General features: G+C 33.7%; 1 protein-coding gene across 1 annotated transcript; it reads left to right on the top strand.

Annotated features, from left to right (window-relative positions):
* The first annotated feature begins 13,307 nt into the window (after nucleotides 1-13,307).
* LOC149553044 (transcription factor bHLH148-like) lies at nucleotides 13,308-14,327 on the top strand. Its single transcript, XM_089788544.1, has one exon. The coding sequence runs from the start codon at nucleotides 13,524-13,526 to the stop codon at nucleotides 14,094-14,096; it is 573 nt and encodes a 190-aa protein (XP_089644670.1). The 5' UTR covers nucleotides 13,308-13,523; the 3' UTR covers nucleotides 14,097-14,327.
* The last annotated feature ends 7,705 nt before the right edge of the window (nucleotides 14,328-22,032 follow it).

Here is a 22,032-nt window from a genome sequence, read left to right as displayed (position 1 = left end):
CATTCTTCATAATTTTCATCAATGCAACTATAAAAAAAACATGAATATTCTCTTGTCTTCAATGTCCAATTGCAATTATCTATACTCATGATTGAATGTAAAAACATGAATTTAAGGAATGTGTGTTCTCTATCCTCTTGCAACCATGCATGTTTTTTCTATTTACACCTGAAAGTTCATTAAATTGAAAATATGGGAAAATTAAATTTAAACTTTAGTGAATTGAAAAATAAAACTTCATAATAAAATTTTATAACTTAATTACATAAAAATTAAATAGATGTACACATCCATACCTGTTATCTCCTAAAAGAGTCTATATGCTTCCTGTCAATTCGTTGTTGATGATGTCCCAACCTCATCTAATGCAAAATGTGTCTTACACCATTCAATAACATCATGTGCATCATTTATATGAACTCCCTGATAATTCATTTGATACTTTCACAGAGCACGTCTGATGCAAGCTCTAGCACCATCATGTTCACCTTTTCCATGACTACTCTCGAAGAAATTCCATATGTGTTTTATATTCTCATTGTGATGATATCTACATAATGCATAAAATGGTCTAGATGATTTGAATTGTGTGGCACATCCATCAGACCAAACATAATGTTTATCAACATTTATGTTTCTTTCTTTCAAATAAGAAAATAAGATATTGAAGCAATGTTTGACATAGTGAATGTCATGTTCTTTATCATCACTTATATAGAAATGATATTCCTTTTTAATTACTCGTGCTTGAACTGTACTCTAAACACCATCCAAATCTAACTGTGCATGTCTATAACAAACATGTACCATAATAGTGACCTGCTTAGAAAAGTAATAATCTATTTGAATTGCTTTCTAATGAACAAAGGAATAGTTCTCTACAAAATCAACAACTGATACAATCATTCCAAGTGAGAAATTATCTCTAAAAGTTTGAAACTGTTGTGCTTGCCACTTCGCAAAAAATGTGTGACAAATATAATATTGAATCAAATTCTTAAATCTATCCATAAATGTTAGAACATGTAACTCCTCTTCAACATATTCCAACCTTCTTGTCTCTTTTCCCAACTTTGTTTCATTCTTGACATACTTGTAACTTTTGCAATTCAATTTTTTTGTTGCATCAATATTTTCAATTTTCAAAGGAAATAGAACCAATTCACCACATGTTTCACATAATCCTTTGATGCAATTTATTTGACCAGCTGGATCATCTATTTTGTCACATAGAACGGATGATATAAACTCACTTCTCCTACTAGGAGGAGCAACATGAAAACCATATGTGTCTTCTACAAACTTTTGAAATACTTGATAGTGGACATCAAACTCAATATGATGATGACAACAACATGTTTCAAACACATTGTTTGACCTCACAAAGTATGGCTTCAATTTTTGAAACAATGTTTGCCCAACTTTTACATTAGGATGTTCACTATAAAATGCCACATATAACTTATACCATGTTGTGTCAAACCAATGTTTTGTATGATGTTCATATTGACCAGATGCAATCCTATGCCTAATAACATCTCTACTATTTGATGAAGGATGAGTGTTATCAATCCAAAATGATATGACTAAATTTTTTAATGACTCTTCAATTCTATTAGAACAAAGTGCTCTACACATGATTGCTCAATTTCCCTCCATAGTACTATCATCCATAATTAATCTTCTCTTAACATATTTTCTCATTATTTTCCTACTAAAACCCATTTAAGACAAAATTGAAGATATTTGTCTATTTTGGGTCATATTCTTATTTACAACAGACATCAACATCACTTTTCTTGCCATGGACTTATCTTTAGTTTGAGAGTATTTTCCTATGTTTCTCAAACCTTGTTTAACAATTTCAATAGACAAACTTAATGGTTGAATAGTAGCTACAAGTCTTCTAAATTTATCCACATCCATTTTAAGTAAATGGTCTAATTTTTTTGGAGAAATAACATTATTTATAGATTGGGAAATATTTAGGAGTTCATCCATACCAGTTCCTGCACTTGATCATGACCCTTCTTTGACTTGTGTTACTGGAATTTCTACAGGGAGTGATCTTGAGCCTTCTCCAACATTCATTGTTTGAGATTCTGTAGGGAAATATTCTGACCCTTCTCCAACTTCTATTATTCAAACCTCTGTAGGGAGAAATCTTGAACCTTCTTCAACATTCATTGTTTGAGATTCCATAGGGAGTGTTCCTGACCTCTCTCCCATCTCCACTTCTTCCATTTCTGTAGAGCCTTCTTCAACATTTCCTTCACCTTGTTGATTGGCTACAAAAAATTTATAAATAAATCAAATTAGATACAAAATAAGATTGAAACATAATTAAATTCAAAAATATAAAAAAAACTAATATATATAATTACATACCTTGTTGAATTCGATGATAACGTGTCACAGTCTTTTGAAGATTTCTTTGTTCTGCTTCATCAGATCTCTTCCTTGCATATTTTTTTTGCCTTACTTTCTTGTTTCCCATTATAAAATCATAAAAAAATTAAATTTACTCCTTGCCTTAATATAAATTTTGTGCAATAACTATATAAAAATGTCGTTGTATGAATTGGCAGAACGACTTCACTATTTTTAAGCTGACTTGTCTGAAGCTAATGTCAACATTTTTGCTTTATTATGTTCACACGAAAGTTATAAAATTTACATGTTCGTGTGAACATATCCACTTCAATTTCTGGCTGCCAAAATTTTTTGGGTCGAATGTTCGCAGTGAACATACAAAATTACATTTTTTGGGCCCTTTTTTCTTTTAATTTTAATTTTTTTCTCTTTTGACACCCATAATTGCAGATAAATGATCTTCTAATATAAAATTAAAAATGCTAAAATGTGCTGCTCAGAGAAAGCTTTCCAACGACTATAATTGTAATACATATTTTAATCATTAAGACTTTCAAATATGAGTTTAACTCATCATAGGTTCGCTACCGATTGAACATCAATTGACTTTGACACTTTGGGAAATTTAGTAAATTAGGTCAAATTTTTTTTGAAAAATATCCAAGAAATAGCTTATTGAGTTGGCTTTCTATTAAAAAAAAAAAAAAAGATTTATGATAAATTGACTTCAAGTTATTTGTGTCAAAATGAATGTATGTCTGAATTACAATTGGTGTCACTTCAGAACTTCATAAACTATACAATATTCAACCAAATCGAATCAAACCAAATGCATCCTTTGGATATTGATGTTACAAATCCAACGTTGAAAGAATTACCTCATTATCTTTTCTGGAAAAAAAGTAACGTGTGTCAAATGGACTGTCACTCTTTAAAATATTGAATTTTATTATGTACCACTTTTTGGAGGAGAAGAAAAAATTGACATAAAAATTTAAAAAAAATTAGATTAAAAAAATGGTTACAAAGTAGGAACAAAGTACTAAAAATCACTAGTTTATGTCATCTTGAAATTATTTATAGTTTTAGAGATATAGTCACTCAAACATGAGGTTTGTTTCAAAAATATTGATTTCAGTGTCAAAATTGGTCAAAACATGGAACCCATTATTGTGGGATCACCCAGCTGAACCCTAGGTCTTTCGTTCAAGGAAAAGGGGATGATGACGGCTGATTAGACCCTTCAAGGAGGTCACATGCCTAGGCATAGTTCCCATTAATTTTTTATTTAATTTTCTTTTGAAACTTGTTCCCCTTTTTAAATAGGTTGGTTCCCCTAGGCGCCCTTTTTCATGGGTATAGGTTGGAGACCATAAAATATTATTATGTTCCTAATTTTTTTAAATTGATGGGAATTTATAAAGTTGATGTAATAATAAGGCGTGATTAGCTTGTAGGTGGTTAGGTGGAAAGCATGGTTAGTATGAATTTTCTTAATAAAGAACATAAGTCACGTGAGTACCTTGAGTTTTTCCATGTACCTCTTCTTAGCTAAGTGAATTCTTTTCCATGTTATTGTTTTCTATTACATGGAATCTTTAGGAGTATATATGTTTATTTTAATAGGCATGTATTGGTCTTTTTGATAGTGGGCTATTTTTCTAAACTCCATACAAAATCCAGAGACTATAATACACACTTCCAAATTTATTTTGCTAATGCATGCTTGCACAATGATTTTCCACTTGTCTTACTCTTTTCACTTAATGGGCTATAACCTAGAGTTTAATTATAATTTTATTCTTAATGCATCTAATTTAATTTCTTATTTGAGTCTCCTAGATCTTTTGAGATTTAAAACTTGAGCATTCATATCTAACTAGTGGCTTATAAAATCATAATCTATGTCTTGTATTACACTTGAGTAAGATTATATATGAATTTAGATAAATCATTTATATATATATTTACAAAGAAGTTATGTTTATATTTGCATTCTAACCATACATCACAAAATCATTCACAAGGCCAAACATGTTTTGCATACAAGTTTCTCTTGAAATGTCATAAATCCAAACCTGTACTTAAATATTAAATGACCATTGAGTAACATTAGATGTCTACATTGGGGAATTCATTGAACCTTTTCAACTACACCTATATTGATATTTTCAACATTTCAATTTCATTTCATATCAATGCATATCAATGAAACAATGATACAATTACATATGACCTTCTCACAAGCCCTTCTTTCCTACCATGCAATCATTCATTACAACAATATGACAAGGTGGGGAGTGATTCTCCATAACAAGTACAATGCACAAAAAATAAGTTTTTCCCCTTCAAGAACATCTACAAGATTATTCTTCCAAGCTTTTCCCATTTCTCCCTTAAGCACAAAATCAAAAAATAGAACATAAAACCAAGAACCATGGAGGTTCACCTCCCATCCTAGGCTTCTAAGAACCCACTCACTAAGTTGGGGAAACAAGACTCAAACAGGGTTACACTCAAACATTACACAATGCATGCAAACTCAATGTCACAATACATTTAAAATCCCTCCAAGGTTTAACACAATGATTCACCATTGGAATCATGAAATAATGGGTGAAGGTGGGCTCTCTAAAGAGGAGAATTCCATATCCATATACACATACACATCTACAATTTCATAATGCCTCTTCAAGGCTATTAAATACATTCTCCTCATCACATTAATACTCTTATACCTCCCATTATACAAATGCCTCTTCAAGGCTATCAAAATACACTTATACCTCCCATAAAAAAACAAGGCATATGGCTTCAATGGATTCCATACTCCATGAACAACAAAACCCTCTCCAAAAGGAAAATCTCTCAACTTCAATGTTGAGCCCAACTAACCCCTTCACCCAAGGCATATCTTCCCTCCCAAGGGTGAGTGAAGCCTTCACACCCATTAACAATTAATACTCAAAAACAAGAACAAAGGAAGAAATGCAAAGAAAGTAAATGCAACACAATCTACAATCACTTCCACATAATTACAAATTTGATTTCACCAATAACAGTTTAACAAGATTACAATACCGTTATGCAAGTGTATAAAGGAAGGTCATGGCATGGGCACCAACCTTGGTCTAAGCTAAGGCAATGAAAGTTGATGAAGAGCTCACTCATTTCCAAAAACCCTAACTATCTCTAAACTTAGAGAGTGGGTGAACACCCACTAGTTTGTCCAAACTCCCTTAAAAATACCTCCAACCCCACTATCTCCATTTTTGGAAAAATAGGAAGCCCATTTCCTCTTACACTATTGTTCTTTTTAAACATGGGACCTTCACCAAATTTGAAGAAAAAGGTTAAAGTCATGTGACAACTCAAATTTTGAATTGGTGGAAGGATGCATTGGTTAAAGGGTCCACTAGGTTAGCTAAGCACTAAAATGGTCAAATTTAGGCCCCTAACATGTTATCCTAAAATATGGGTAGCTTATTTTCACAAAAAAGGCACTTTGAGACCACCTATTAACCTTATAAAATCCTTGTCAAGTTTGAATTCGAGTTTCCCTTGATGGTGACCCATCCTATCCTTTAGCCAAGTGGTTTTAATTAATCTTATGAAAGATAATTAATTTAAGGTTAAGTGTTCCCATGACCAAAACCCTAGGTGACATGTCATCAACACATAGATAATTACAAGTGTCAAGTGACACATTAAAACACATTACACATTACACATCACAATGATATGTCCCTACTTATTTATGAATTTAAACTTGTTATACACATTCAAACTCATGGTTACAAAATAAACACATCACAACAAGGCTTTGAATCTTCCAAAGATTTGCCTTGGCTATAATATGTCCACAAAGGTTTGGGTCTTGTTTCCCTGATTAAATTCCATGGTTCAATTGCCTGCACACTAAACTTGAACTGCAGTAGCCCAAAGAAAAATCGTATAAAATGCATGTATATAGGTGCATGACAAATTTCGTATTAAATAATCCATATTAACATACTCAATTGTCATAATCAACTTTTATTTCTCAATCATTTTCATATAGAGCATTTGAAATGTTAAAATGTCAGTATCAACATTAATTATCTAATCAAATGATCTAACTAACATTCTAAACCACATCATAATCCATTTCTTATTGAAATGATGAAATGTTGAATCTATATTGCAAAATTAGCCAACATGAAAATTAGTTCTGATTACATACCTTAGATCAAAACCACCAAAATGTAATCATCACAACTAGTATTCTTTGATTTAATTAAATATAGTTTGATTACTAGCACTATCTCATTATCATTATGAGATATTACATTATAAGCCATATGTCTCTAAAATTACTACTGTCAAGAAATCAAGATATTTTCATAATCATGTGTGCATAGATTCAAAATCAGTCATTAGGTAAACCCATTATATTTGTTAGTCAATATATTATATCTTCATCTTAATCATCATCCACTATAGCCTATCCACCTAATACTACTTGTACGAAAATTGACTTACTATATTAACATCATGCTAGGCTCTACCAAGTAGGCCTTTATCTAAATTGATAACAATGTCCATCTATAATTATTATTAGTACTCACAAGGGTGGGTGTTAATTCATCTTTTCACAATGGCCACCTAAAACAATTATCCTAATAGATCATAACATACTATGAACCCATCGACATAGTTTCTAAGTTATAACATCTCAAGTCTTTATCCCATAGGATCTTAGCTTACCAAACTAATAAAATTTTGAGTGTGATACTTATGACAATAATGACTAAAATGTATATCCTTCTCAATAAGATCTCAAGTCCAATATTAATAAGAAGGATGCCAATCATGACATACCTAAATCTTGGAACCTACTTATCATCATTCTATCATAAGGTGTATGGTAATAGTCTATAATTCACATACCATACATGAGAGACAAAGACCTAACATCTCACCTCCTTATGCTTCCTAGTTTTGAGCATATTTGTGTTATTTAGCATTTATAATATGGTACTAGGGAGGGGGCCTTACAATACCATTCCATCTCATATGATAAAGGAAAATGCCCTTCCTTTATACCAAGTCCATAAAACAATTCCCTGAGTCAGCTATTAGACCTTCTCAATTAATCATTATAGGACCACATTAAGAATTCTGCTAAGAGATATAACAAGTTTACCAGAACATGTCTTTGTAAACTCTATCTCAGAACAAACATTACCAAAACTTACATAACTTCGTCTAGACTCAACATTTCTTCATCTGATGTTAACTACATAAACTAGATACTTAAAAGTATCTCCCATAATCTTAGATAGTGAGAATACTCAACCAGCCATCCATACCAACTTGATATTTTCATTGTTCTTCTTTCAGATACCACATAAGACTACTATGTTGACATCAATGACAAACTCAGTCATGAATGTAACATATCATCATAGTAACATATCTACAATACTCCTCCATCAGAATATCATTAACATTCATGCTTCCAACACATATTGGTTATAGATTTGACATTATATTATGCAATTGGAACTTCTTAATATATATGTGGTAGGTATTGCTCTTGAGGCTTGTGATTGCATGTTACAGATTGGATATGCTAATGATGTGAGATTCAAGTTTGGTGTAGCCTTGGAGGTATGGATAGTTGGATGGGTTGGACCTTGTTGTAGGTGCTATTTTAGTTGTAGATTTTGACAACCACAAATACATATAAATACCTTTGGATCAGGTGTTTTTGGTTGGCATTTCAATTGGTACAAGCTTTTATTACTCTTATGCGATAGGTTGGGTAGATTTTACTTTGGATGGCTTCTATATATGTCCAGTGGAAGTGACATAATAGGAGGTGAGATCATTCATATTTGAGATGTTGGATACTTTGATTTTGTTGTGGGTACCAATATAGAGAACATGGTTTACTTTGATACATGATGGTGGATGCACTAGGAGGGATTGTTCTCTTGTTCCTTTATGTGGCTATGGATTGATACTATGCAATGTATACACTTGGAAGATTATTGAGATTATATGTGTTGCACACATTGCATAATATTATTTATTATTTATTATTTTATTTTATTATGTGTTTTTCCACCTAGGAGCACCTAGATGGATGTGCAACATGTAAAGATTCCCATGGGATATACTTGATGAGTTGTATTATGACATTGTGATCATATTTGATGTAATTAATTAGTATTGAGAAAAATAATTAAATGTCTAATATTAAATGTGGGTCAATGGGTGTTTGGTAGCACAAGGTTTTAACACATGGTTTATGTAATACCACTTGGTGGTTTCATGGGAGCTTTCTACTAGATAAGCTACAACAAGGGTTGTTGTAAAGGCAAGGGAAAATGAAAAAAATCAAAAAGGGAAAGTCGAGAAAGACAAGGTGAGATAGTTTAGCCAATGGTGTATTTGTGAAGGTTGGGAGCATGACATGTGATGTGTAGATTCATGCTTGTTCACGTAGATTATTTGGTTGTGGCTATAGTTTTGAAGGTTTCCATAGTTGTATTGCAATGGTATTTTGTTGAATAATACATAATGATGGATACTTTTCAAGGTTGGGATTTTTCCTCAATGAGGGTTTCTCAGGGTATATCTTGTGTTACATTTTGTGGGTATGTTATTTATTCCCTTGCATACTGATTTAAGTACTTATTTATTCAAATCTATTATGGGTTATGTGGAAACAATAATATTTTTTTCTTGCAAGTTTTCTTACAACCCTCATATCTTAAGATTTTAAAACCAACATTATATAAATCACAATAGGGTACCAATCATTCAATGAGAGTATGCTTCTTAATGAAGCAAGTTGGGTCACGAGTAGACCCAGCTAATTTCTTTCAATTTCAATAAACTTACTTACCAAATCAATCCATAAACATATGAACTATTCACTCCTTTTGGTTTCAATCAAAATTGTACACCATTTTATCATTTAGAATCTAATACTTGACATTTTTGAAAGGTCACATATTATAGCAAGATGCCCTCTTTAACACCCCTAAAAATTGACAAAAATAAGTGAAAAAAAAAATCCCACCCTGTAAGATTTAATCTTATGACAGCATAAGGATGAAAAGTTACTAACTCTGGAATATACTTTCTTCATTGAATTATGGAAGTGAAAGTGTTAGGAAACAATAATCTGCATCTAGAATGAGCTTCAAAGAATATGCAAATCATCACCCAAAGGTCTCAAATGTTCGCCATGAGCTATCTTTGACATGGAGAATACATAGAAAAAAGTTAGGCTCATGACCAAAAATTGGTCATATTTGGCAAGCGCACAAAGTTGGTCACCACAAATTGTAAAACTAGACAACTTGGTGAAATAGTGATTTTTGCAAATGGATTGGTTTTGAAAAGCATGCAAATGGGTTCATGAAAATCTAAAAAATTTCATGGGAGAACTATTTTATGAGTACAATGAAGGGGTAAGATCATATCAGATATATCTATAAGGGTTTTCAAGATATAGCATCACAAAAAGGGCTCCTAATAATTTTGTGAAACTAATTTACTATGAAAAGTAAGAAATTGAATTTGAAATCTCATTTGAAAACTAATAAAATATATTCTTTATAAGCTCAAAATGGACACATAGGATGTCCCTAACTTCCACAATATAGTGGTGAAAGAATTTTCTCATTTGGGTCAATCAAGTCAAAGTTATACTCAGTCAAAGTGGGCTACTTGGAAATTATTGTGACGTGGAGCCTTATTAGACTTGGAGGTTAATTTTGTCCCCACTTTATTCGGTGTAGTTTCCCCCTAGATTTTACTACAGGGGTTCGAGGGTGGCAACCCCAAGATAGAGTCAAGGGGTAGCGCCCCTTGCAGGGGGTCTTAGGGCAAAGCCCCAAGTGGGCTCCCTCTCATAGTATAGGGTGGGATCGAGGGGAAATGTCCCCACAAGGGGTTTTTTAGGGTAGATCCCCCAAAGCCAAAAATAGATTTACTATTGCAAAAGCCATCAACTATTATTTTTCTATTGCATGACTTATTCTAGCCTTATTTTTTTGTAAGCGACAAAAAAAACTTGTATAAAATGGATAGGGTTAGGGATTTCATAATATATGATGAGATTACAACTTCTTGTAGTGGTGTTGTATTTTAAGGGATTACAAATTGTAATAAGGTTGTAATCATTGGATAATAAGAATATTGGACTTGTTGTTGGTAGATGTAGCTCAGGAATTAGGTGAACCATGTTAAATCTTTATGACTTATGTTCTATTGTATGTTTTTTCTTTCTTTTTTCTTTTTATATTGGTTATATTTGCATGTAGTTATTATTTATGTCCATGGTTAATCCTAATGGAAACTATTGTAATTAACAACTACATATCTTTGAGATTTTGCAAATGGAAACAACCAAGAAAAATTATCAAATGGATTCATTAGGGCTTCATATTGTGCATGGTGGATGTCTACTATGATTACAATACATTTACATGACCATTTCTTCAAAAGAATCAATGAGTCATAAAATACAAATCTTCAAAGTAGGCTAGTGACTACAAACTGCATAATATTCCCCCAAAAAATTGAAGAGTGTGTGTTTGAAATTGGTCTTGAAAAATGATCAAATAATCATAGTGAGACATCAAACTCAACATGCAGAATATTTGTTAAGTCTATAACACATAACAAGAAAAGGTTTTCACTTACCAATCATAAGTCCTAAATTACAAGACCTCAAAGTTGACTACTAGATGATTCTTGAAAAATGCAAATCTGAATTCTACACCACTGAAAGGAGATGAATAAACCATATAAAAATTGACTAAAGGGGTATCTTGTCTGATATGGAATAAATAAGATCCCAAATGAGTACCTCATGGTAAAAAATAGGGCTCAAGATATACAATTGTAATGTTGGTTTCAATAGCAAGTTTAACACTTAGACAAATTTGTAGATTTCTCAAATGCACAAAACAATATCTCACCAAATGAGTCAAAACATCAACCTAACAACCTGAGATGCATGAATAGGTTGGATGCATAATGAATGGAGCAACTAAAACACATCATAGGTCTTAAAACAATAGTATGGTACATAAGCACTAAAAGCTCAAATAGGGGTTACTTTGCAAAAGATTAACAAGATACTCCAAAATCCTTGCAAATTTTGAGAGTTCTCACAAACTCTCCCCAACTTATTTCATTTCCAAACTCAACTTCCCCTATTCACCTAGAATATCCATTTGATCCACATAGTCGCTCACCCCTTTTGACTCAATGGCAAGTTCAGTGTGACTCACTGGCCCTTTCTTCCTTTTGGTGGACTCATGAGTGGAAGCGTCAAGTTCTTTTCTAAAGCTATTTTAGTAACTCAATAAAGTAGTTTTCTTCTTAACATTTAGCATTCCAAAATTAAGTTAGAGATTGAGCATAACAAATATTTAAGTTAGATTTTTCTTTTCTAAAGCAATTTATTGTTGTCTTAAATAGGTAAATTATATTCTTTGAAGAGTGCTAATGATCTATATAAAGATATTAAATAATATATCTTACAATTTTTTTCTCACTACTAGCTTGTGTTAAGTAGTTATGTTCAAAGAATAGGTTAGCATAGTCTCTATGTAGACTTCTATCATTTTAGAGAGGATTCAAATTCAAAGTTTTAGTTTTTTTTAGATCTTATTTATGCACTAAAAGAGGTTTTGTATTGTCTTAATGCAAGGAAAAGGCTACCTTTCAATAAAATCCCATCTTTGATTGCATCACAAAATACTCTTACTTAGTTGATAATTTTATAGTCTTTCATCTATGTCATTCTTAGCCTTATAGATATCACTCAAGTGCAAGGTTTATGTATATAAATGATCTAGGTTTGTGGGTTCAAGATTTAACTAGGTGCAAAATTCACACACTTATCAATGTCTTGAATATATTCACTTTGATGTTTGAAACCTATGCTTAAAAATTGGGAATGTTATTAATATATTTGAGAGCTTTGTATATGTAATAATATATTACTTAAGAATTTTTTTGGATCAAGTATAATGGTTTCAATGATCAAATGCATACCTAACATTCATTCAACATTCTTAGCCTTTATATCTCATAATGCCCACACCGAGTTGGTGTTTTTTCAATTAAATAATACAAAGAACAATTGATGTGTCTATCATTGATACTAGGTGATTTAAATGAACTAGTTTTATCCTTTTATAAAACACCCTAAAAAGTATATCTCACACTTACACTCAAACCAACAAGTATCAATTAGTGGGAAGAAATCAACTTGAGTAGAATTTTAAATTTAGATTAAAAAATAATAGTTTCATTTTGACATTGGAGATTTGATTATCATGATGAGTAGACAAAATGCAAATCAATATTAATCTTGTAATACATGTGAATGAAAAATGACAAAGTATATATCATGCACTTAAGACACTCATGCAAACAACTAACAATAAATGAGAAGAAAGTTGAATACAATTTTAAATTTTAATTTAAAAATGATAGACTCATTCCATATTATAATATAAACAAAAGAAATCAACCCTAACTTCTTAAAATATATAAATACAAAATCAAAACAAATTCAAACCAATGATAAAGCTTTTACATATAAATACATACCACTTACACATTAAAAACAATTGTATTGAAATAAAAAACTGCAATATATATGGTTTTCAACATCCCTAGTAAAAATGAAAGAACATGCACATGGAACCAACCTAATTCACTAGGGTGGGTTTGCAAAATAGATCATAGGGGTTTCATGCAATCCATTCATATAACCATAGTAGAGTGGCCCATACAACTCTACAATATAAAATACCCTCAAGTAGACTTTTAATACAAGTCTAATGATTTAATGTGGAGAATTCAATTTTGAATGCAAAAGCAACAAAAAGCAAATTTCATGTGTTGGTTGTGACACTCGGTGGGAATTGGCCGTCTGCCAGCTGGGCGATGAGGCGGCGCGCCATGTGATCGGCGTGCAACCATTCCTTCAAATCACACGTATTGCCACCATACAATTTTCACGCTTCTCATTATTCCTTGGCTATATATATACTCAACCCTGCGCAATTTCCTTTGGAAGAAGGAAAACTGAGAAAGAAAGGAAAAATTCGATCCCGTCAGTTTCTGGGGGAATGGAGGGACGGTCTGAGCCGACATGGAGATCCGGCTTCCAACAGAAATATTTGAGCAGGCTCATAACTGAGCTGCAGCGGAGGAGATTCGAACGCGGGTCGAGCAGTGTTTGGGCGGTCAAATCGGCAGCCGATGTATCGCTGGCTATGGTGGCGCGAGGTCGAACTGCTTGGAGCCGCGCCATTATATTTGCACGAGCAGGTAACAGATCTCTTCTTAGGGTTAGTAGGAGACGGAGAAATCAGTCTTCCAAGAGTAATTTGCAGCTCCATTTGCGTAGCTTTGTCAGATCGGCTTCTCGGCCTTGGAGTGCACTCTCTTCCAAGATGAACTCCGTCAGGCGGCTACGCAGAAGCAGACCACGGTCCCGCGATGAGGAGGAAGAAAGTGTGAAGTCTCGTATTCAGACCCTGCGCACGCTTGTTCCTGGAAGCCGCCGTCTGGATACGCCGATTCTTCTTGAGGAAGTCGCAGATTATATTATGGCGCTTAAGATACAGGTTCAGTCCATGCAAGTTCTCACCAGCCATATGGCGAATTCGGCTGCTAGTGCCTCTTCTTGCCCGAGATAGGTTGCAAGATCGAGTACTCCCGGGCTGGACGATTAAAAGGAGAAGTTATGTAAACTGCGTATTTGTAAATGCACCGTTTCTTTCTTGTTTGTTGTCTGGCAGAGTATTTTATTTTAAAGATTTGTTTCAGGCGGTTCATGAACTCCTTGGCTGCTCGGCTGTGACATGTATGACTATTATTACTAGCGAAATTTGTCTATTTCTTTTATCAAGAATGGTTTTTTCTCATAACGTGGCATGGATTTCTGTCGTGCTTTTCTTTTAAAGTTTCGTGGCGTATGCAGGCTTTCGGGCTAGTCTTCGAAGGTTTGTTCTTAATTTAGGGTTTGTACGCTAGTCACAACTGGTAGTAATTAGTACTCTTACGAAGCTTTTGTGGCGCCTACGAATTTCCGGGCTCGTTTTTGAATTTTTGTTCTTAATGTAGGGTTTCTATGCAGTTATATCTCTTTCATAGTTTTGTCACTTGTACGGACTTTCGGGCTGATCTTCGAAGCTTCATTCTCAATTTAGTAAAATCCAAGCTCTCACCAGCCATATGGTCAATTCGGTTGATTGTACGTCTTCTTCCCCGAGATCGGTCCCATGATCGAATCCGGGGCTGGACTGTTAAAAAGAGAAGTTATGTAATCTGCGGATTTGTAAATGCGCCATTACCTAATTGTTTGTAGTCTGATAGACGGATTATTTATAAAGATTTGTTAAGGGCGCTACTAGAACTCCTCTGCTGCTAGGCTGTTACATATGTGATTATTATTTGTAGCTAAATTTGTCAATTGCTGATCACGAATGGCTTTTCTCATAAAATGGCGTGTATTTCTGTCGCGCCTCTTTTATTACGTGATGGCTGATGATTTGTTCTCTTAAACTGATATATTTCTGGATTTGTTCTCTTTCTAAGTTTCGTGGCGCATACAGACTTTCAGGCCGGTCGTCGTAGACTTCTTAAGTTAGGGTTTCTATGCTTGTCTTTTTCATGACAACTGATAACAATTAAATCTTTCAAATTTTCGTGGCGCTTACGGACTTACATATTTGTTTTCAATGTAGGGTTCCTTTGCTGGTCTTTTCAAATTCGTAACCAGTGAACGACAAGTTATGTGACCCACGTATTTGTAAATGCGCCGTTGCTAATTTGTTTGTTGTCTGGTAGAGGAATTATTTTTTAGGTTATTTTACAGGCGATTCAAGATCTCCTGTGCTGGTAGACAGATATTATTTCCGGCAAAATTTGACAATTCTCGAACAAAGAGTGTTTTTCTCATCATCTGGCGTCAACTTCTCTCAGACTTTAGGTTTACTCTTCGAAGGCGTGTTCTTTAGTTAGGGTTTTAATGCTGGTTTTTTTCATGAAAACTGATCGAAACATTAAATCTTTCTATTTTCAATGCAGCGTTTGCATGCTGGTCTTTTCACATTTTCGTCCTCCATAGGGATTTTCGGGCTGGTTTTCGAAGGATTGTTCTCAGTTTAAACTTGTACGCTTGTCTTCAAAGTTCGTTAATTTCAACTTAGGGTTTGTATGGTCTTCCTATACATAACGGGTAGTGATCATCCCTTTCAAAAATTGGTGGCGAATACAGAATTTCGGGTTGCTCTTCTAGGCTCTTTTCTGAATGTACGGTTCGTAAGGGTTTAGGTTTTCTGTAACGTTCCAATTATATCGGATCTCTCCAAAGAGAGATGACTTTAGGGTTTCGCAGTTGTCTACCGGTACACAATATGATCGCTTGCAATGCTCCTGGAAAACAGTTTTGTCCTTGCATGAATAAGCTTTGCATTAATTCACCTTTTCTTTTCGCAACGAGGGGCATATTTCGTGGTCCCTTTCTGTAATGGTACCACATTCACAATTCATGCTAGGGAAGTCACATGGCGGCAACTCATCTTGTCTGTCTCTTTTTTCTCAAATTTGTCTGTATCCCCAAAAGTAGGGTAGGCCATGCCATCAAATTTTCGCCTGCCAATCGCACTGCATTCACATTCTTTTCCACCGCTATTCTTTCTTTGGTTTTTAATTCCAAATACGGACCTCGATTCTTTCGCTGTTCTACCTTTTTTTAGTGAATTGACGTCTACAAATTAAATTCGTCTGGGTTGCCCTAATATTTTCTTTTTCTAAATGCTGGGATGCTTGCTAATAGTATGTCCTCGAATTTCTGAATCCCAAAAATTGGGAATGATGTCCAGGAATTGAGTGGCAGAAATATGGGCAATGTGGATCAAACAGATGGGAATCACTTATCATGGTCTTGCAGTATGGCCCGAAAATTTGGTCCCCTGTTTATTGTTGTTGGCTTCTCATCGGTGCAGACTTGTCTTCGGAGATTGTGAGCATTTCGCGGAGTGTTTATGTTCCAGTGATTAGTTAGTTTGCATCTCTAATGCTTGCATTCAATGGTTTACCTGCGCCAGAATAATATTTGTAAGACTACCAATAGAAATACTGCATAATACTTTGTAAATGACGCCTAAATAAATTCTGTACGCCTAAATGACGCATAATACACAAAATAGCACTTACCATGAGGTAGATAAGTCTGCTGGCACTGACATCCTCCACGTTCTCAATAACCACTGCTATGTTGGGGATGCTGATGTTGTCAGTTATTCCATTGGGCTCGTTTGGCAACGGGAATATTATATAAATTCTTAAAATTTTGAATTCTTTGTTTTGATGCACCAAATCAGAATTGGAATATGAAATAAAATAGGGATACGTATGCCAATTTTGGCTCAAAAATGAGGTTTTGCAATTCCACCCAAATAGGTGGAATTGGAATACATATTCTTACTCTAGTTTTATTTATTTTAAAAAACATAAATTTTGGGTCCGTGAATTCCCCATCAAATTCTGGCTAAACCAAATAAAGATTAGAAATACGTACCTCTATTTTCTATTCTAGAATAAGTCTTCCAGAATAGCTATTCCTATTCCTCTATTCTTATTCCCGCAGCCAAATGGGCTCTTAACAACATGACTAATCCCCTACCTGGCTTGTCTTGGCTTTGTTGTAGGAATGAGAGCATTAATAGTAACCTGCTCATTCATTCCTTCAATTTCTTTCTTGATCTTGATATGCTCAATCAATTCTTTCAATGTTGCATCAACATTGAAGGATTCATAGTCCTTTGCTTGCACCTTGTACCTAACACCTTCCTCTAGCAGGATCACACTTTTGTAAAAGAAAAGGTTAACAAAAATATAATTGTTCATCGTCAATGACATAAAACTAATATTATTATTTAAAGTTTTCTAATAAAATAAATTAATGAAATGTGTAGAAATGGATGAAGTTTAGGATTATAATTTTTAATAATTATTTCGAAGAATTAATATATTTTCCTAATTTTTATAGAGAACTTTTTAGTTACTGAAAAATGCTTAAAATTAAGGGTCTAATTCCCACCACAAAACTATATGAAAATAAACTTATTTTCTTTGATCTTAGATTATCTCATAGATAACATATATAGCTAGAAGAATAAAAAATAAAAACTAGTGTTAGATCTGTATTTTCTCTATTATAATGATTCAAATTTCAACTCCCTTAAAATCAATATTTTTCATCTCCCACAACATTTTTCAAAACAAATCTATTCTAACCAAAAGAAAAATTATACATATTGGAAGACAACTCTCTTCTCTAGAACATCATTTAATTTTAAATTTTTTTTGACATCATCTAATTTTTTTTCTTTCTCAAATCAACATCTTTTCGAGTGTTAAAACACATGCTTGTAGAATTTTCTAATTATAATATACTATCTCTAATTAAAACACAATAAACTCTATATGAGAATATTCTTGACTTTGAGCTATATAAAATGGTGTTTTATATGGTATTAAAAAGATATTATAAAAACAGTATAAGTTATTTAAACGTCAATTTTCTGAATAATTTGATTTCTTTAAGAATTGGATACAAACTAGCATAAGACATACATTTTATAGATATTTCCAATTGGAAAAGTGTGATACCATATATAACTTAGTGAGAACGAATTTATCTAGATCATATGTTTGAATAAAAATAAATTTTAGATAGAAATACTTGAATTCAGTTGTTCTGATAAGTTAGCCTGAAAGGTGACACAACTTTGTACTTTTACCTACTATATTCATTGGTGACTTTCATCGGCACTTTCTTATTTATCTTGTAACCAAGGCTAACCTTCACAAAGATTTTATACATGGTGAGTCTTTGAAGATACTCAGTAAGAATCTGGTGCCTAGCCTTAAATATGTCATCATTCCTACTTATCCAAATAAACCAAAGCACATAAGCAGAGATGATGGCCTAGAAGAGGTTCAATCTTTTAGATAATCCAGGGATATGAGTAGTAAGAGCATGAATGATATGAATATGAGTACCCACAGGAATGTCGAACCAACCCCAAACTTTCTTGACAAAAGGTAAATTAGTGAATAGATGGGAAATGTCTTCTGGTTGAGAATAGATAGAGAAAGTATAAGGCATTCCATCAAGCTGAGAGAGAGGAAGCTTATGGAGAAGGGTCTACCATAAAAAGCATTAGATTTTGGGTTCCACATGATAATGTCATTAAAAAGGAGAGGCGGTGGGTCCACTCCTTGGCCATAAAATTTAGGTTCCACATACTATTGAGGTGTGAAAAGATTTCATCACAATCCAATAGAAGAGTATAGAGAAGCTTGGATTTAGTGGAGTAAAATGGGGAGCCATTTGGCCAGGTTAGGAAAGAGAGTCTATTGACAGTTCCAACAACAACATATGGGAGTCTAACATCATTCTAGGCTTCTTTAATGATAGTATAAGTTCTCCTTTGGGTGGAAGGGAACTTAAACTTCCTAGACAACTCCTCACATGAGATTAGCCCCCCATTACTAATCAAGTCATTAAATTTTTTGATTCCTAGTTTATTCCACATCTTAGTTGAGCAACCTTGCTACTAGTAGTGCAAGGGCTCTCCCTCTCCTTTTTTAGTTCCCCCAAAGAGACTTTTCACCACATACCATAGAGTTACTATCAATTAAGTCTTCTCCTATTATCCACTCTCTTATGTGCTCCCAAGCTTTCCAAATAGTTTATCCCTCCACAATAACTCTCCATTTTCTAGAAAGGAGGTCATTAAGGTTTGGATTCTTCTAGCGTTTACCTTTACATGAGAAGCCTCTGGTAATATTATTTCTAACATGAGGACCTTGCATGGTTCATCTCCCTTGGTTGCCTTGGTAATCCACTTAGTTGCCAATACACTACCATACCACCTAAGATCCTTGAGTCCCAAGCCTCCTATTTGTTTCCTCATTTTACACCACTTCCATTTGACTGCATGCCTTTTCATGTACCCTTTTCCGTCTAACCAGAGGAAATTTCTAATGACACTCTATATATAGTTAATTTGGGATTGGTTAAAAATCCAAGCTGAGGAGTAATATATCCTATATGCTAATAACACTTTTTGATATAGCTGAACTCTTCCTACTAATGATAGGTAGTTATTATTCTATATATTAAGTTTTTTGTCAATTTTGATGTTGACCCATTCCAACATTTCATTAATATTTGGAGCACTGAGAAAGGGATGCCTAGGTCCCCTTTAAGAGAATCTAAACTTACTATTGTTGAAGTTGATGAAAGATCAACTCCACAGCTCCCAAGAATCACATGTGTGCAAACACTAGTCACAGAAAGAGAGAAGCAAAAAACTATGGAGACTAGAATTTCTAGATCAATAGATGAGACATTCTTGATAAGAAAAAAAAAGAATTGCTATAATCAAAAGTGAATGTAATTTATAAAGAGATTAATCCTTATAAAAGAATATCAAAACCCTAATAGATAACTAACCTAGGTTGCATGATAATAATTAATAAAAGAATTAATTGTTATATACCCAAAGTTTAGCTTAAGTAAACTAGAGATAATAAGTGACTTAATAATTAAATCAATATGATTCAATTAATAAGAAAATATTTTATTACTCTAACACCCCCCCTTAGTTTAAACTCAGAGAGTAGCTAAAAATCTAGAAACTACTACTAAAAGAAGAATTGGGTCCTGACAACAAGGCTTAATGAGGTACGCAAGTACAACTGAATCTCTAAAAAGAGGAGAAATAGAGAAAACCACATAGGAAAAATCCTACTCCAAAAAGAGATGGAAAGAATGTTCTAGAAGATAGGAACAAAAGAATGATCATGAAGAATACCACTGAAGCATGAAGCTACAAGCACTATCAAATTGTTGATCTAAAGAACCTCCACTATATACAACATGGCAAGGTAGAGAAGACTAAGTTGGAAGAGCTAATCAATCGAAGATGAAAGGTATCTTCATGGCCTCCAAAAGTAGGAATAAAATAATGTCTATATGGCAAATGATTCATCTCACTAAAATGTATAGGTATCTAGCCACTGCAATCGCTTAGTACATAGGATCAAATACTAAATACATAGCTCACTCTATTGAACCAAGAAAGAAATAGAACCAACATAACCCCCTATAATGCTAAGAGGTAAGGGATGAACACTAAAATTGAATGCAATATCTCCTATAGAAAGAAGAACCAAGAACATCAAGGGTGCAAAAGAAGTACAAACACCTATACTAACACATGTCATTAATATATCATGAGGCTAATGTTGTGGAAGGAAAACTTACTTGACAAAGGAAGATGAAAAATATGGCCAAGATGAAACCCCCCAACACACTTTATATTGTAGTGCGAGTACAACAAAAATACAAAGGTGTGCAAGATCCATATTGCAATAGAATGACACTTTATCTTAGCGTGTTTGCAAAAATAATACAAAAGAATGTCAACAAAGATTAAAAGAGACAAAATCAATCTTCAAACCTAAAAAAACCAAGATATCCATCAGAATGCAAAAAAACAAAAAACAAAATGGAACGTGTCTAGAGCAGAATATGAAAAATAGAATGTCTCAAGATATGTTTCCCAGAGTGCAAAATAGAACTTCTGACTTTGACAACCAAAACAAGCCACCAAAAAACATCAAAATTCCAAATAAACTGCACAATCACAACACTAGTACATTATAGGTCAAATTTTGACCTAAATTTTCAACTAACTCAAGTATAGAGTTGTTCAATACCTTTTTTTTTGGCTTTTATGTCCAAATTGGTCAAAATTTTGATCAACTTAGGGTTTCCCACATTGGTCGATATTTCAACCAACTTGGGTTCATAGTCAAAAAAAGAAAATTGTGATATGCATTATTTCTTATTTCCTAGTGTTTGTCTTTGGCAACACTTTGCATGCACAGGGGAGGTATTTTCTTGCTATTTGATTTGATTTGCTTGCTATTATTGGAGGTGAGGTTTTGAAGGGATCTCAACTGAACTGATCTGGAAGCATTGATCTAGGTGCTTCTTCTTTTCTAATCTCTAGTGTGTGAATTTTAAGTTTAGGTTGTGGCACTTGCTACTGGGATTTTGAAGGATGAACCTATTGGCATTAAGTTAGTATTGCCATTAGTGCAACACTTATCCATATCAGTATATCTACTGAGCTCAGCACTTAATTCTCTACTCTCATCGAGCATGCCAGTATTAACCAAGCTTTGAAGAGTTCAATAGTTTACACTGAGCAAACAGTGGCTACCGAGCGAATATAGGCAATATGAAGATCAGCAGTGTCTACCGAGCTTCACAATGTCTACCGAGCAGTAAGCTTGTGTCATGCAGATTCTGTGTAATCTGAGCATTGGGAGAATTAGTGTTTACCAAGTGAAGTAAGGTAAACTCAGTATCTACCGAGTGACACTCCATCTACCGAGTCACTAGTGGTCACCAAGTTCAGAACTACATCGAGTGATTAGTATGGATCGAGCCTTCACTTCTACCGAGTGCATGACGATGCCGAGTAATGCAGTGAATGTTGTGTATTAGAAGGTCACCGAGTCAGTTCAGTGAACCCGAGTTATTTA

This window comes from Cupressus sempervirens, chromosome 6 (assembly GCF_028749045.1).
Source record: "Cupressus sempervirens isolate cs-2001-9-10 chromosome 6, ASM2874904v1, whole genome shotgun sequence".
Classification (NCBI taxonomy): Eukaryota; Viridiplantae; Streptophyta; class Pinopsida; order Cupressales; family Cupressaceae; genus Cupressus; species Cupressus sempervirens.
The sequence above is the reverse complement of the archived record's forward strand: the minus strand, read 5'-3'. Positions and strand labels throughout refer to the sequence as shown.

Excerpts from the sequence above, each read along its gene's own strand:
- LOC149553044 (XM_089788544.1), top strand. The coding sequence starts at position 13,524 with ATGGAGGGACGGTCTGAGCCGACATGGAGATCCGGCTTCCAACAGAAA.